At 40.9% G+C, this 18,368-nt stretch overlaps 2 protein-coding genes across 3 annotated transcripts; both read left to right on the forward strand.

Moving 5' to 3' along the window:
- Positions 1-1,629: 1,629 nt before the first annotated feature.
- On the forward strand, positions 1,630-6,898 carry LOC115595961 (alpha-(1,3)-fucosyltransferase 9-like). Of its 2 annotated transcripts, none has more exons than XM_030440810.1 (2): positions 1,630-1,655; positions 4,450-6,898. In XM_030440810.1, the coding sequence occupies exon 2, from the start codon at positions 4,457-4,459 to the stop codon at positions 5,567-5,569; it is 1,113 nt and encodes a 370-aa protein (XP_030296670.1). In that variant the 5' UTR covers positions 1,630-1,655; positions 4,450-4,456; the 3' UTR covers positions 5,570-6,898. The 2 variants fall into 2 exon arrangements, with proteins under 2 accessions (XP_030296670.1, XP_030296669.1); XM_030440809.1 differs by lacking the exon at positions 1,630-1,655 and adding an exon at positions 2,032-2,153.
- A 9,426-nt stretch (positions 6,899-16,324) lies between these two features.
- LOC115595616 (alpha-(1,3)-fucosyltransferase 9-like) lies at positions 16,325-17,483 on the forward strand. Its single transcript, XM_030440289.1, has one exon. The coding sequence runs from the start codon at positions 16,426-16,428 to the stop codon at positions 17,464-17,466; it is 1,041 nt and encodes a 346-aa protein (XP_030296149.1). The 5' UTR covers positions 16,325-16,425; the 3' UTR covers positions 17,467-17,483.
- Positions 17,484-18,368: the final 885 nt, after the last annotated feature.

Raw genomic sequence — 18,368 nt, forward strand, 5'->3', positions numbered from 1 at the left:
TATGAATCCAAACATTTACACATTATTCCGTTCTCAGTGTCACTTTGGTCAGGTTCAGGTACCAAAACTATTGGGTTAACTTCAGGCACGAAAAGCATGAAAAAATTCTTGGCTAGGTTTAGGAATGAAAATTATGTGGTTAAATTTAGGCACCAAAACTACTTCGTTAGCTTTAAACAATAAATCTACTCGATTTTTTTTATGGTTGTTTAACTCAAGGGCTACCTGAACAATCCATCCCCACTCACTTGTTGAGCATTGACATTTTCTCTTTATACTCTATTTAACTTTATGCATATTTTTCTGACTTTTTCCATGCACTGTTGCATTTCAAGCTGTTGCAACACATTAATTTGTTTAAAATCCTCGTTGTTGGATAAATAAAGCCAATCTTATCCTATCTTAGTTGTTGAGAGATTTGCATGGAATACCACTCAAAGCTACACAGAACTTCGTCACACAGCAGAACAAATAACAAAGGAAAGACAATGTACACGAACAAAACTGCTCTATTACCACTACCACCATCTCTCACGTTGTGAAGAATGTTCAGTTGTGTAATCCTTACACCTTGTGTGACCTTCCTTTGTTTCATTTGTGGTTCCATGAAGGCATTGCTACACGACCAAAAACAGGTCTAGCTTGCTAATGATTGTGTACCACGAGTATTACTTGTCTCACTTGTCTCAACACAGCTTTATCTGTGCTCCAACCGCATAAAACAGTGGCACATAAAAATCAGCTTTTGCTTATTTTCTCGGTTAACATCTTTCCTCTTGGCAGTGGGGAGGGAGGGGTGGTCGGGGTTGCTGGTCAGCTAGTCCATACAGCCTTAAGATCTGAAAATTCATAAAACCCTCAGACCAAAGAGCCTGGTGTAGTTCACAGCAGATGCAAAAGGACGTGTAGTTTGTTATAGATATACATCACACTGTATATCAGATTTAAATGTGTAAGTTACTAAAATAATGATAATAGGTTTCTATGACCTGGCTCCAGCAGCAACAACAAAAATGCTAGACAAGTCAAGTTTTTGTCAGATGTGCAATTTTTGAATGTGGATGTCTGTATGGATGTGTCTCCGATGTGTTTTTTGCGTTAATATGCATACAGTAGTTTTTATTTATGTATTTATATATACATAATACTACCTCAAATAGATGTTTTGCACTGAACAAGGACTGCACTTAATTTTGTTGTATCTGTTACAATGACAATAAAGATATTCTATTCCAATGTATGTATGTGTTCCAACTTCCTCACAGTCCCTCCCCACTTTCAGACCACAGGCACGCAATACACGTGATGGAAAGTTTCCACATACAGTTCACTTTCCGGTATGTTCCTGTCTGGGTTGGATTCCCATTTCTGGAGGACCTTTCCGTAAATAATGATGCTGGTGTGATTTTTTTTTATAATACAAGCTTTCCTGCAAAAACCATGAAGTTGCACCAAACTTTGTAGCATAATGAAATAGATAAAAATGAATGAAAGCATCATGCTTCAGGAACTACAATTAAGTAAGGACGCAGGCAGTTGCAGAACCGGTATAATAGATTAGAAGTGACATACCGGTTCTGCAGTCTTAAGAAGTGTATATAAAAAGAAGGGGGGGGTGTAAAACATATCTCTGCCGCAGTGGAGAGCAGACACAGGTAAGCACTTAATCTTACCTATTAAAAGACTTCAATTCAATTATATTTTTTATATATTAAATTTGATTTTTTGGAAATATCTAGAAGCAACAAATATAGAAACAATAAAGGACTATATAGAATATAAAATAATAATAAAGTACTACATACATTAAAATGATTCAGGTAAATAAAAAAATGTTGAGGTATCGAGGAGTTGTAAGTTGAACATACAGTGCAAGAGGATAAGGTGCAATGTCATTTACAGCAAAAAATTATTTTAAGTGCAAAAATGGTTTGCGTGTTTTGGGGTGAGCGTTATAAAAACTGATGGCACCAGGTAGGAATGATTTCCTGTGCCGTTTCTTTAGGCAGCGGGGGTTGAATGAGTCTGTTGCTGAAGCTTTGCTTCAGCTCGTCCAGACTTTTGTGGAGGGGGTGTGAGACATTGTCCATGATTGCCCGCAGTTTTGCCAGCATCCTGTCCTCCGACAACTCCTCCAGAGAGACAAGCTTAGGGTGAGAAACACTCTTTGTGGCTCTAAAGACAAACCAGACGCCCATGGCACTGTGGGTGTAGACACCGGCATAGGCACTGACTCGGCTGACAGAACTGCACCTCTACTAAAACCACAATTATTAAGATAGGTAGTTTTGGTGACCAGTGTAGATGGACCACAAGCTGGGCCGTAAAGTACATCCCCGCATCCAATACGTGCTGCCCCCCCGTCATGATATTGTCTAAAGAAATCGAGATTGGCTCAGTTCAAGATTTGGCACACGCTCTGTTCATAAAGCACCACTCTATATTAGTGTGCCAGATGTAGCCATGGCTATTAAACAATTTCTTACTCTACCTGTAACTGTTGCAAGCGCCGAAACATCCATCTCAAAATTAAACTAATTAAGACATATCTGAGAAGCACCATGTGCTGGCCATACTGACCAAGGAAAATAAACACGCACGCAGTCTGGACTTGAGGAGGGTGCTTTGGGATTTTGCTCATTGATACGCCAAAAGATCAATTCACTATTGACAATTTAGTGATCTGTTTGATTAAGTGATTGTGATATGATTTGAAATAAAAATAATTTGGCTGTAAGGGAAAAGCTTGTTTTGTCCTCACAGTACAGTTGTGCACACTTTTTCGTTACGGCAGCTGACCACAAGTATGTGGATCAACAGGTGAATGCAGTCTGATGAGAAGAACGAGTCAGCTCTACCCAGCCTGAGACGAACACTGACAGACAGAGGAAGACAAAGATACATAGCTTTAGCAACTACTTATACTCATTTAACTCTGTGTTAAAGAAATATATATATGGTGTATATGAAACAAAATATATAATAGCCGACAAAAAATTCAGATGCCAGCAAAAATGCAACTCAAGTTTTATCTTTAAAAGAACAAAAACTGACATTTATAGTCAACAGGAACAGGAACTTCAGAGGGACTAACACTTAGGCACTAGAACTAGATGCCAGAGCACAATCGCTTGATGACACAACACGAATACCAAAGCCACAACATAAATACAAAAGCCACAACACGAATACAAAAGCCAAATAAAATAAAATGTATTTTATATAGGTCTTTCTTTTATATATATAAAAAAATCATGTTATTGGCCACAATTGTAGTTTGTAAATTGAGTAGTTAAACTACAAAAAATGACCCAAAAAGTAGTTGAAATACTTGACACAGCACAAAATATGAATGGAGTTACTTTTACTAAATCAAGACAAAAACAGAATGGCTAACTGAATGGTAACAACATGGGGTGAGGGAATTAATGTTATGTGATGACGACAGGTCCGAAGTCCTTTTGTCCCCGTTAACCTTCTACTTTTTTCACTATTCATGACAACTGACTTCAGATCTGTAACCTTTAAGCACTTTGAATTTTGCAGACACGGCATCAGGATTGACCTTCATTCAACTTCATTTTGCCGTGTTTCATTTATTTTAGATTAAATAAGGCACCACTCTAGTTACCGGTCCTTACATCATGGCTGGTATTGTTTTCACCTTCTGAGTCTGCATGTGAGAGTGCCTGTTGCAGATTACCGTTTCCCAGTTTCAGCCATTTTCTGCACTCTTGAGTTGCAACGACAAGCAGATCTTGCGATGCCAATTTTATTTCACTAGGAAAAATCTCTTTTGCAGATGAGAACTAGCCAATACAGGGTCCAACTGGCAGCATTGTAGACAAGACTAGACAACAACAAATCAGATCACAATAGCAGCTGTAAATATAAAGATACATTTCATTACACGGTGTGTACACAATACTGAACTTAGAAGAGGCTGGGTAAACCGACATAACTATTTGGTAACAGCTGACCGTTACAATGGGAAGAATGCGTTGTTCTTTTGGTGTGTGAGAAAGAGTGGCGGAGTCAGTGTTCAAAGTTGAGGCTCGTAATTCTTTTTTTAAATTTTTTTATTTATTTATTCTATTCCCTTAACCTATATCTCCCAACCAGCTGGCAGTGATTACATCCATTATTCTGCATTTAAATTCATTTGAAGATACAGTAAAATAAATTTTCTGACAAAAAAATGAATGTAATATGATATTAAAGTACAAATAACAGTAAATCATACGCATCATATACTGTATACTGTAGGTCAATTGATTATGAGTTGGTATGAGTCAAGGCAGCTCTGTGTATTTACACTATGCCAGATACAACAGCAGCAATACTGAACATCTGTCCTTTGCTGAACCACCTCATATGTAAATGATGACACAATTAATTGCTGTATCAAATGTTCTTTCTACAAATAATGGATCTATTTTTTCTCCAAAGGTCAGCCATGTCGTCCTCACTACACCAGTGGACAACTCTACGCCCATATGTCTTCAGCAGCCTCTTGGTGTTGTGTTTTGTCACTCTTTTCTTCACATATAGCAACTTTGAAATGAACTTTCCCAGTTTTAACATTTTCGCGGACAGAGATCGTCAATCAAACTGTTCCACAGAGCTGCACCACAATCACACCCAGGAGATCCAGGTTGAAGCGGTGGACACTGAGCCTGACACAATCGTACTGATCTGGATGTGGCCATTTGGCGTGCCGTTTGAGCTGAGTTGCAGTAAATTCAACATCAAAAAATGCCAATTGACTGACGACAAGACCCTTTTCGACAAAGCCCACGGGGTTCTCATCCACCACAGGGACATTCATGGAAATCTTGACAACATGCCAATGGAGCCACGTCCATGGTTTCAGAAATGGGTGTGGTACGATATGGAGTCACCTGCAAACTCACCTCTAATCCCTGAGCTTGATGACTTATTTAACCTGACATCCAGCTATCGACTTGATTCAAATATTCCTGTACCCTATGGGCACTTGGAGCCTGTGGCACCTGAAGATGAGAGTTTCAAAATGCCAGTAAAGGACAAGTTGGTCTGTTGGATTGTGAGCAACTGGAACACACAGTATAGGAGAGTTCAGTTCTACGATGAAATGAAAGAACACATTGAGATTCACACTTATGGAAATGCATTTGGTACAAATGTAAATGACCAAGAGTATACAAATATAGTTTCTAGTTGTAAATTCTACCTTGCCTTTGAAAACTCACTTTACCAAGACTACCTCTCAGAGAAGATACACATGCCAATGAAGTTTGGTACTGTACCAGTAGTTATGGGCCCTTCGAGACGAAACTATGAGGACCACGTCCCAGGAGATTCTTTCATTCATGTTGATGACTTTTCCACACCAAAGGAGCTGGCAGACAGGCTGCTGTACCTCGACAAAAACGAAACTGAGTACACAGCATACTTTGATTGGACCAACAGGTTTAAAGTGCAACAATCTTCATTTGGCACCACCCATGCTTGCGAAACCTGTAGATACTTACAGCGTAACAAGGGGTATCAAGCCTTTCATGGGCTTAATAAATGGTACTGGGGCTAACAGAACTCAACCAACAACAAAAAAAATTGCCAAATTGCATTTTAAGCTGGAACTTCAGCTATTTCACCTGAATTATCTCAGCTTTCTACTAACAAAACTGAATGCCATGTGAATCATTCTAAAGATGTTATGATCAATCGCAATCAAAAATCTACATATTGTACCTTGGAATATTTCTTTACCTGAATAGTCATGATGTAGGAACGGAATTTGAATATCCCTGTTTTCGACAAACCGAACTGAAACATAATGTCCTGATCTGCACATTGTTATAAAAAAAAACTCACTCAGGCTGGTCAAGCTACAATTGTTCGGACCAATCAGCGTCCTTTCAGGGAACTACTGGCAGCTACAGGCGTGGTTTAGGTGTGACGACAGCAAGACAATGGCTGCCTCTTGATTTTGTTATGGTTGAGGTTTGGACTCATGTTTGGATTCATCCACAGGTAGTCCGCCTTCCCTACTCTTTTCTGCACACAGCTCCGTTTTTGTCTCCTCTTAATTGACTTGATTATTGTAGTGATAATTATTCTTTCCTCCATTACGGTTCATGAATGTCCAGACATCAGCAACATAAAGTCAACGACCTGTGGACGACCCTTAAGACCTTGCCTGCTTATAGCTGTACAGCAGATTCAGTTTTGGCTTTAAATGCAAACAGGTCTGACATCATTGCATTCACATCTATTTCTACCAGTAGGAGAATTATGCTGGTCTTAAAATCTATCACTGCTCCATCTAATGCTTCCAGACTAAGGGATGTAATCTTTTTTCTGAAAACAAAACAGATTACAGTTTAGTATTACATACTCAGCGGGCCTGTAAAGCAGTTGTACTTGAAAGGGGGACTTTTTCTGTCATGCTTATAGAATCCTGGGGACTCATCCACACGATGAAGGCATTTGAATGTAGGCAGTTATCTGCTTTTTTCTTTCTTTTTGAAAATAATTACCTCACAGGATGTTTGGTGTATTATAAATTGGTTCATTCTGATCCATCTAACGTGTGGTCATATAACTTGAAAGAATTTAAAGGTATGACTGTCAAAATGGGCACTTGTGTTTTTGAAATGTTCTCTGAGAACAACAGCTGCCAAAGTGTGTTCAGGGCTGAGGGGAATTTTATAACAATATACTGTATATTTTTAATAAATAAATGAAGGTTAATGTAATCGGTTATTTGACCTATACTGTGGTAAGGGGATGATACATATTCCTTATTGTTTTCTATGTTGTTGTTATCTAAGGTCATATAATGTTGTCGTATAATTAATTATCATGTACTTTGCCATTACTGCTGCAACCTTTAATAAAATGAAGGTGGATGGAATTTTGTTGGCATTGGTCAGTGTTGAAACATCATTTCAAAGCTTGTCTACATGGCTAAATGTAACTGGCGGTGTCAGATAATATGCAGTATGTTTTTTTTTACCTAACCTTTATGTACAATATCCAAACGTATAATTATACAAATAATAAAATAACAAAATAACAACATAAAATAATAACAAAAAAATGCATAAATAATTGATTACATGTACTTTCATTTTGATAATAACGGTTGTGTAAATATTTTCAAATGTGTTGCCCCACATGTGATTTTTACGGTGGCCCTGAAGGGCAAACGACAACCACAAATAGAAAAACACAACAACATTAACAAAAACACAGTCACAAAAACAAAAACACAACAACATTAACAAAAACACAATTACAAAAACAAAAACACAACAACATTAACAAAAACACAATTACAAAAACAAAAACACAACAACATTATCAAAAACACAATTACAAAAACAAAAACACAACAACATTAACAAAAACACTATCACACAAAAAACAAAACACAATCACATTAACAAAAACACAACATTAACATTGACATTAACTTCTACCGGAAAAGGTAGGTACCTTCTACAACACGGATCAATGCAAAGTGGACGAAAGCACGTCTGTCTTTTTAACAGGTGGGAAGGGCTGCTTTATGCCACATCAGGGGTCCATTTCACAAAGCAGGTTCAACAAACTCTGAGTCTAACCCTGAACTCTGAGTTGATCTACTCTGAGATAGGAGACTCTGAGTTTTCGGTTCCAGAACAGCTGATTTGAGTTAGTTTGATCAACTCGGAGTAGTTTAACCTGGAGTTAAGCACGTGCACCACAAGTATAAAAAGACAGCATCAATGGAGTCCCGATTCGACGAGTCACCATGGCAACAGGGAAGAGGAGGGCTACGTTTTTCACCCCACTGAAATTGGAAATATTAATGCGCTCATACGGTGAGTTTGAGCATGTTTTTAGAAGGAAGTGTAACACCGCTGCAGCAGCAAAAGAGAGGGAGAAGGCGTGGGAGAACATTGGTGCTCGGGTTAATGCGTAAGTTTAAATGTAGCCTAGTCCTTTGCAATCACAATAATATTACAGGGGGAAACTGCTTGAGTGGTAGCCTATTAATTTATTTCATTTAGGTGCAAACCTGAGGGGGAGAAGCGCACTTGGCAGCAGCTTAAGATGAAACATAAAAACATTAGACCTCGGCATAATCTCATGGGGGTACCTCATTTTGGTCATGTTTTACATTGTAAAGTAAATATTAAGTGGCTGTTTGACTGTACAGTGGTTTAACCCCCAACATAATGCTGTTTTCACACATATAAATGTCTTCTCATCTATATCATGTTCTGTTAAATAATTAAGCCTATTTAAACTAACACAGACTTCTACTCAGCCAACAGAAAGAAAGCAGATGCCCGTAAAACGGGTGGTGGCCCAGCACCGCCACCTCTAACGGAGGCAGAGAAGCTGAAAATGATAAAGATGGGCAGTAGCCGTTTCAGGGCGAGGCACACTTTTCTGACTGCTCTGCTACAGTTGCCTTGCTCAAGTGCTCTGCATCTCCGACGTTGTATAAAAAAACTCCCATTTGCAAAAAAACGCAGCGCAACACACAATATCTGCTGGGATGTGAGAGCATGACTTCGGTTGGTAATGTTGGAAATGCAAGGACGGATTAGGTTGTGTATGTAAATGATGGACTGTGACGTGAAACGGTACCGCTCAAAAAGATAATTGTCTGGAAATGCAAGAACATCTATGCGCGGTCTGATAATCATCTCCCCACGAATATTTAATTCTCTGCGCAGTAATGCTGCACCTTCATCCACCGGATCATTATCAAAAGGACATGCCATGGTAGTGAAAATTGTTGCCACGTAATATAACTTTTAATGTAGGCCTACTGACTGATTTTTGCAATGATCAATGAGAACTATACTACGCCAAAACTCGCCTGCTGACTGAATGAATGAGGAAATCAAATACCATGTGTGGCTGAAAGATGGCGGAGACAGACAGAAACTCGAGGTTTGTTTAGAAAAACCTGGTCCAGACCAGAGGCCTGTACTGCGAAGGGGGCTCAACATAGCCAGGCTTTGTGCTCATGCTGCAGCTCAACAAAGCCCCAAGTCCCCAAACAGAGTTAAACGGTACTGCGACGGTGGTTATCAACTTACTTTGTCAAGTCCGGTTCTCTGCTTTGTGCTCTGCGCGCGTACATGTAAAAGGGGGTGTTGGACGTCATATTATTCTACTTCCGTGCGAAAATGGATCGATCCTGGGCCACATATTTTACTCAAGATGAGCAGATTCTTATTATGCAGGACTATGAAGAATTCAAAGAAACCATCAGAAAGTAACACTGTCGCCGCCAATAGAGCGAGGGAGGGCTGCTGGCAGAAAATTGCTCACCGTGTAAATGCCTAAAATTGCTGACGTAAATGTGTAAGTTAACAATGATTAATATTGTGATCAATATTATATTAAGCCCATAGTGTTTTAATTTCTGAAAGCTCAATATTGTGCAACTTTTACATATTAACCCTCATTAATTTAAAATATAAATAAACTGAAGCAATAACTATCTTTTTTCATTTTTGAATGATGTCTATATTGTTTTCACATTTTACTGATCTCAGTTATAGAATGCGCGTGTGTGTTTTATTGAAAGCGAGGCTGAGTGTGCGTCGGCTATAAATGATCAGTGTTTTTTTTGTATCACTGTGTCGGGATGAACAAGCAAATGTAGCTACTGTCCCTGTACAATGACAATAAAGACCTTTTTGACAGTGAAAATAGCTCAAGCCTGTAAGATTTGTGTTTCGGCGTACACTGCCCTACAACGGGTGAAACATTGATCAGTTCATCAGTTTATTCATGGCCACATCAAAGAAATAATTAACTTTACTCATTATCTGTGACAAATAAATACTAGGTTGGCCTAATTAATATTTCATATTGCATTTTATTAAGATGTGGAAGCAGCAGTCGGACATGGCAGCAAGTTAGAGCCAAATACAAAAACATCATTCAAAGTGGTATGTAAGCCAAGCTGCCCCATCATTTTGTCAGTGTGTGTTCTTGCTCAGATTTTCTGCATCACCAACTGAATGTAAGGAGGTTCCCGTGGCAAAAAAACGAAGGGCTACACAAACAGTTTGCCCGACAGTGAGCGCACAGCTTCTTCGAGTGGCATTCCTGACACTCAGCTCAATAAGTGAGTGTACCGTATTCCCTCAGCTGAAAATCTGTATCGCTCATAGAGAATTTCATCAGGAAATGCCAGCGGATCAGCGCGATCTCAAAGAAGCCGCTCACGTCATAGTGCTGCCCGAATTATTCTTGCTCCCAGGTCCACCAGGTTCTCAATGAATGGTGACGCAATCTCCGAATGAGTTACACAGTGAAACAGCGGCGCTTTTATAGCCGATTTTAAGCTGAAATTCTGAACATAACCTGGTCGGGACCAGGTTATGAGCTAAGCATAAGTTACCACGGTGATCTAGCCGGGTTAAAAGAGAGCCACCTTTGTAGTACAGGGAAGCCTGGCTTTAGACTCAACATACCTCGCTAACTGCAGAGACTTGCTGCAGAGACTGCGGTACACTCGGTACAAGAGCAGGGGTTTATCGAGGGCCAGTGTCTCTCTCAGCAGACGTGTTACAAAAGTCCGACTTTCTTTCGCCGTTCTCCCGTCCCGTTCACTCCCATGATTTTGGACATTGCAGCGGCAGGACATCGCCTCCGTGTCCTCACACCGCTCCTTTAGAGTAGACACTTCTCTCTTTACTGCTAGCATCTCTGCCTCCAGAGTGCTAATAGCATCGGAATGGCCACTCACTGCTGATTCCAACTCTGTCATCCGACTCACTGTAGCCACCACCGTGGCGCCCATCTTTTCTACGGTGTCCTGTAGACCGCGAAGTTGGACTGAGTGGGCAAAAGCAGTACTTGCAATTTTTTCTATAACTTCCTCTCTGAGTTTACTGATGGCTTCTAATATTGCTTGTTGCGCGCTCGCATTAGCTTTGTTGTTGGCTTCTTGGCCTTCGAGGTTCCAAGCATTTTGATTTTAGGCATTTTTGGAAGTAGTTCACTAATAAACAGCTATTTACCCTCTCAGTCGAACAGAAACTGAATTGCCTCAGTCCAGATCAAATGTGCACGAAGGTTAAGGCGTTGTTCTTGAAATTTTAATAGTTTACCGAAGAGCTGGGCTCAAACACGTCTTCGCATGGCTCCGCACAGACTGGAGGTCCCGGAAATCATTCATTTGATAACAGTGAAGTTGCACCCAAGCCATGCAGCGTAGTAAAAAAAAATAAGCACTAAAGTGTTGTCCACTCTGTATCCTTAAAGTTATAGCAGTATATCAGTTTGTGTTTGTTGAAAACCAAGACATCTGTGTACATCTGCAAAGGCTTGTTGCCGGCGTCATATGGCTGAGGTTGAAAAAGTGCATCACTTCCTGAAGCAAGATAAAATTTCATACCGGTTCATCCACCTTCAGGCTGCTATCTGTTAAGAGCAACTAGCAAAGGCTGTCAACGTCAAACAGACACCTGTGGAGGACGGATGCTGGTAAGCCCTTCAACTAATTAAGTACAGACTGGAATTCAAATATAATTTTTGAAATATTCAGTGGGATATTTTTTGTAAATGTTTATTCCATCTGAAGAATATGGTGAATTTCTGTGTGAAACAAGGAAGCATTTGAGGAGACATTCCCTCAGCATGGGCGGAATATCATAGCACACAAAGTCCCACTTTTGGCAAAATTGAAAGGCAATATTATAACAGTAAGTACAAAAATACTTACAGTGTAATTTATTTTCCTCTTTCCTCTTAAATTCTTAACATTTACCCCCCGTTCTGCTTTACCTTCAAGTACCAATGGTAAGTATTTTATACGTATGGATTTCTACAGCTAATTTACACTGTAACCTTGGAGGAATTACATGGTTACTGTTGTATATTGATAAAAAAAAAAAAAGACACTGGTTGTATAATGTACTGTATTGTTTGCAGTGAACACGAGCAGTGTAATTTGATCTCACTTCCTTGTTTCACATCGAGATGTTATCAAATTTTCTGAGGCTGATATCGTCTGGTCACAAAGCTATGACACAACAAAAACATTGTGGGTCATTTGCAATAATGGTCATGGAGCAACAAAACTTAGACCACCAACACGGCGATATCAGATCATAGCATTCACTTTGTCCGACTCCTTTTCAGGCAATTATTTTTCAGTTATTCTGTCAGTTACTTATGTTCTTAAATGTAAGTTTGCTCACGTTTAATGTTGATTTGATTGGTTATTCTTGTTTGGTCTTTCTTAAAGATGTTTCACAACTCTGTATCTTAACTTGTAATTTATAAAATGGTCAGTAAAAAAAAAGAAATGCTGCAATGAATCCATCTTTTATTTCTCCAAGGTGAGTCATGCCATTATCAGTTCCCATTTGGCTTCAGAAGCCTCATTGTGTTGTGTTTTTTAGGTGGTTTATTCACATATTACAAACTGGACATCAAGATCCTAAAATCTGATATGACAGCCCTTCAAGTCCTTCCAGCGTAGTGCAGTGTCTCCCCTACATGCATTCTGTGGCGGATGCTGCTGGATTGTCAGCGCCGCCGCTGCTGCAAAAAAAGACATGATTTCAGTAGGTTTAATATCACACGCGAATGGCGAATTTCAGTTGCACACTTTGAAAGCACTACACCCTAAGTTACCTTGAAATCGATTATTACTGTCATTACTGCTATTTGTATAATTTCTACAAGTCACCGTTTAAGTTGAGTGACTGAAACCCTCGTCATCCCATTCAAAGGCTGCAACAGGTGACTCATCGCAGCCAGATGTGATTCAGACAACAATATTTGTATAGTTATGCAGCCAAACTTAGGCTATAATAAAAACAAGTATCAAATAATTATCCTTTAGATCCTTTATTAACTGCGTATTAATACTTATTACTGCGTTGGTTGGATAAACGTTACATTCATTAGATCCCAGGTGCTATCTTGCATTAAAAGTTGCTAGCAGCTAGCTAGGTAAACTTGACAGAGCCGTCTGAAGCCCCTCAGACCTGCTGTCCACACTACAAGGCAAAACGGTACTCACCAGGGTGAAGTTAGTTTTAGGTTGGATATTCGGCGGATATTCACTTGTGTCCCAGATGTGAATTTTCGCCCAGTGTTAGCAGCAGGAGGACGGTTAGCTCACCTCCCAAAGCCTCGCACTGAATCGCTGGAAACTGGTTAAGGGACCGTCACTAAATAAATAAAAAAGTCTAAAGTCTGAAGTCTAAATTACTTAGCATAAATATATTAATACAAAATAATTGCAGTTTCTTTTTTTATATCTTCCATGTCATGTGGCACAGTGACTCCAAACCAGCAGCAGATTGTATTAGTAAACTGGAGAAATGAGACACACCGTTTTTATTGTATTTTAGTGCTTCCTCTATTTTACATAAATATTAATATGTAGAAATTGTGATTTTTTTGTCAATGGTGTCCATGACATGTGGCCCACTGACTCCAAACCAGCAGTATATAAGCTGCGGTATTTAAAATCCTCCCTGGATGGGCTGGTGGCCCACTATAATACTGCTGTCTCCTGGGGTCTTGACTCGCTTGCCCCTCTTAAAACCCGGACTGTGTCATTTACCCATTCTGCCCCCTGGTTCACCATTGAACTTCGCACCCTTAAGACTACTGGTCGCTGCCTGGAGAGGCTCTATAAAAGATCTGGCCTCACTGTCCACCATGAAGCCTACAAAGACCACGTTAGGTCTTATAAAGAAGCTCTCTCCAAGGCTAAAACAAACTACTACACCACTCTCATTGGAGACCAGCAAAATAACCCCAGAATGTTATTCTCCACCATTAACCGGCTCCTTAGCCCTCTCGATGTCCCCTAGCTTTCTGGTGCCCCTGACCTCTGTTTCAAGTTCCTGGACTTCTTCCAGGAAAAGGTGGCTACCATTCACCAGCAACTCCTGGCATCTGCCACCCCCCTACCACATGCACCTCTGACACAGATGGCTGATCCTCCCACTGTTTGCTTGCCCCAGTGCTCCCTCTCCTCCTTCTCTCCTGTGGACTCTATTTCTGTAGCTAAGTTGGTCTCCCAGGCAAAAGCCTCCACCTGCTCTCTGGACCCCATGCCAACAACTCCAGTGAAATCTTCACTGCCTGCCCAATGCCCCCTCATAATGGAAATTATCAACTCATCCCTAGAATCTGGCATTGTACCGTCCACCTTCAAAACAGCTTCAGTCACCCCCATCCTCAAGAAGCCAGGTCTGGACCCAGATGACTTACATAACTACCGGCCAATCTTTAACCTTCCTTTCCTAAGCAAAATCCTAGAAAGAGCAGTTGCCGCCCAACTCCAGCAACACATCTCCAACCATGAGCTCTATGAACCCCTTCAGTCTGGCTTCAGGGCACGCCATAGCACAGAAACTGCCCTCATCAAGATCACCAGCGACCTCCTCATCACTGCAGATACTGGCCACATCAGTATTCTGATCCTCCTGGACCTCTCTGCAGCCTTCGACACAATCTCCCACACCATCCTCCTCACCCGCCTATCTGACTACCTTGGTCTCACCGGTACAGCGCTCTCCTGGTTCCAGTCCTATTTAACAAACAGGAAACAGTTTGTCACCATTGGAGACTCCAGTTCCACCTCAGCTCCAATCAACCAGGGCGTGCCTCAAGGCTCTGTGCTTGGACCCCTCCTCTTCACTATCTACATGCTCTCCCTTGGTCAGATAATTCGCAAACATGGTCTCGACTTCCATTCTTATGCTGATGATACTCAATTATATCTCTGCACCAAACCATCCACCCAGCTACCCCCACAGTCACTCGTCAACTGCCTACATGATTTAAAACTCTGGATGACATCAAATCTACCCAAATTAAACACCAATAAAACAGAGCTCATGATTGTGGCCTCCAAGGCGCTGCTCCACAAGGTTGGAGATCTTCTCCTGGATGTGGGCGGCTGCTCTATATCCCCATCCACGGAAGTCCGCAACCTGGGTGTCATCCTTGATTCCACACTATCTTTCCAATCACACATAAAATCCATTACTAAATCAGATTTTTACCATCTCAAAAACATCTCCAGACCCTGGCCCTCCCTCTCTTAACCTGTGGCTGAGACCCTCATCCATGCCTTCATCACCTCCCGCCTGGACTACTGCAATGGAGTCCTGTGCGGGCTCCCTTCCAAAACCCTGGATAGGCTCCAGTATGTGCAGAACTCTGCTGCCAGGGTCCTCACCCGCACCAAGCCCTGGCAACACATCACCCCCACTCTCATCCGCCTTCACTGGCTCCCAGTTAAATCACGCATCACCTACAAAATTCTCCTCCTGACCTATAAATCTCTCCATTCCCTCGCCCCCCAATATCTGTCTGACCTCCTCCACCCCTACACCCAGTCCCAAACGCTGCGCTCATCAGGCACACACCAGCTCTCCGTCCCTCACACCAAACTTCAAACCTTTGGCGACAGAGCCTTCTCTGTGACAGCCCCCACTCTCTGGAACACTGTCCCAGCTGAAATCCACAAACAGACTTCTCTGGAGACCTTCGAAAGAGACTTAAAAACCCATCTTTTTAGTAAGGCCTATCAGCTCTAGATCCAGCCAAATCAATCAACTTTTCTATTTTTTATCTTATATGTATTTTTTGTTTATCCATTTATTCTTTGTTTTGTTTGTTCCATTTTGTTAAGTGTCCTTGGGTACCCTGAAAGGCGCTATAAAAATTAAATGTATTATTATTATTATCATTATCATTATTAAAATAAATTCAATTCAACAAATAGGTTTCCGCATTGTGCCACTTTTTTTTTAAAAGGCTTATGATGAATATCAAAGAAAAAGCTGAAAATTCACACAAATTACAAACTTTGTTTCTGCCCAGTTCAAGGCACATTTGTACGATGATCTGGTTTTAGCAGATGCCTTGAATCTGTTGATTGTTATGTAATTTGTAAGAATGGGACTCATTTTGTAAGTATCAATCTGTCCATTTTTTTTCAAAAGTCTCACCAGTAGTCACCATTTAAAGGGTTATTTTTCAAAATTTCTCACCCAGGCATGCCCCTGGACCCCCTAGTGTTGCTCGGTCACTGACTCAGGGCACCACTGCTACAAAAAAATCTAAGGGAACACTGGTAGTGTATTAGTATGGAGGCTCGCGTATTGTTTGAATTGTTGTAAGGGCCGCACTGTGTATTTACACTATGCCAGAAACAATAGCAGCGCAAAACTGAACATCTGTTCTTTGCTGAACCACATCCTATGTAAATGATGACACAATTAATTGCTGTATCAAAAGTTCTTTCTACAAATAATGGATCTATTCTTTCTTCAAAGGTCAGCCATGTCGACCCCACCATGCCAGTGGACAACTCTACGCCCATATGTCTTCAGCAGCCTCTTGTTGTTGTGTTTTGTCACTCTTTTCTTCACATATAGCAACTTTGAAATGAAGTTTCCCAGTTTTAACATTTTCGTGGACAGAGCTCGTCAATCCTGTCCTCCAGTTCTGTGTGCAGCTGGAGACTCAAACTGTTCCACAGAGCCGCACCACAATCCCACCCAGGAGATCCAGGTTGAAGCGGTGGACACTGAGCCTGACACAATCGTACTGATCTGGATGTGGCCATTTGGCGTACCGTTTGATCTGAGTTGCAGTAAATTCAACATCAAAAAATGCCAATTCACTGACGACAAGGCCCTTTACGACAAAGCCCACGGGGTTCTCTTCCACCACAGGGACATTCATGGAAATCTTGAAAACATGCCAAAAGAGCCACGTCCATGGTTTCAGAAATGGGTGTGGTTCAATATGGAGTCGCCTGAAAACTCAGGTCTAATCCCTGAGCTTGATGACTTATTTAACCTGACATCCAACTATCGACTTGATTCAAATATTCCTGTACCCTACGGGCACTTGGAGCCTGTGAAACCTGAAGATGAGAGTTTCAAAATGCCAGTAAAGGACAAGTTGGTCTGTTGGATTGTGAGCAACTGGAACACACAGTATAGGAGAGTTCAGTTCTACGATGAAATGAAAGAACACATTGAGATTCACACTTATGGAAATGCATTTGGTAAAAATATAAATGACCAAGAGTATACAAATATAGTTTCTAGCTGTAAATTCTACCTTGCCTTTGAAAACTCACTTTACCATGACTACCTCTCAGACAAGATATACTCGCCAATGAAGTTAGGTACTGTACCAGTAGTTATGGGCCCTTCGAGACGAAACTATGAGGACCACGTCCCAGGAGATTCTTTCATTCATGTTGATGACTTTTCCACACCAAAGGAGCTGGCAGACAGGCTGCTGTACCTCGACAAAAACGAAACTGAGTACACAGCATACTTTGATTGGACCAACAGGTTTAAAGTGCAACAATCTTCATTTGGCCCCACCCATGCTTGCGAAACCTGTAGATACTTACAGCGTAACAAGGGGTATCAAGCCTTTCATGGGCTTAATAAATGGTACTGGGGCTAACAGAACTCAACCAACAAAAAAAAAAATTGCCCAATTGCATTTTAAGCTGGAACTTCAGCTATTTCACCTGAATTATCTCAGCTTTCTACTAACAAAACTGAATGCCATGTGAATCATTTTAAAGATGTTATGATCAATCGCAATCAAAAATCTACATATTGTACCTTGGAATATTTCTTTACCTAAATAGTCATGATGTAGGAACAGAATTTGAATATCCCTGATTTCGACAAACTGAACTGCAACATAATGTCCTAACAAAGCAGTGGTGCCTGACAGCCACCCCCTACCACTGAATGAGGACTTGCTGTCAGAGCTGCGTGGATCTAGAATGTACTCCACTTTGGACCCGAAAAGTGCCTACCATCAACTGGAATTGCACACGGAGAGCAGAGGGTTTTATTACACATGATGGTCTATATCAGTACTGCAGAGTGCCTTATGGACTAAGCTCCGCCCCTGCTGCATTCCAAAAAATGATGACACACATTCTCAGTGGGTTGCAGGGTGTACAGTGATACTTGGACGATGTCATCCTCTATGGCTCCTCACAGGCAGATCATGACATTAATATGGAAGCTGTCTTTAAATATCAAAAAATGCCTCTTCTGCCAGACTACCCTGGACTTCCTTGGCCATAGACTCTCACCTTTCAGCCTTATTACATGATACGTGATGAACTGTCAATTGTGGATGACTGTATTGTCAGAGGCACTTACCGCCTTGTTGTACCAGAGTCCCATGGAATGCGTCACATCTGTCTGCACTACTAGAAATTCCCCTGCTTGGACCAAATACTATGTTCTGGGATAGACCTATCAGGGGCCACCTGCCTACATAGGCTAGAAATTGTGTTTCAGTTGGTTGTAATGTTACAAAATATATATATATATTGTACACAT

This window comes from Sparus aurata, chromosome 14 (assembly GCF_900880675.1).
Source record: "Sparus aurata chromosome 14, fSpaAur1.1, whole genome shotgun sequence".
Lineage (NCBI taxonomy): Eukaryota > Metazoa > Chordata > Actinopteri > Spariformes > Sparidae > Sparus > Sparus aurata.

Bases quoted from the DNA above. Each gene is read 5' to 3' on its own strand.
- LOC115595961 (XM_030440809.1), top strand. From the start codon at position 2,089: ATGATTGCCCGCAGTTTTGCCAGCATCCTGTCCTCCGACAACTCCTCC. The intron at 2,154-4,449 runs GTGAGAAACACT...TTTTCTCCAAAG, and splicing joins TCCAGAGAGACAAGCTTAGG to GTCAGCCATGTCGTCCTCAC.
- LOC115595616 (XM_030440289.1), top strand. From the start codon at position 16,426: ATGAAGTTTCCCAGTTTTAACATTTTCGTGGACAGAGCTCGTCAATCC.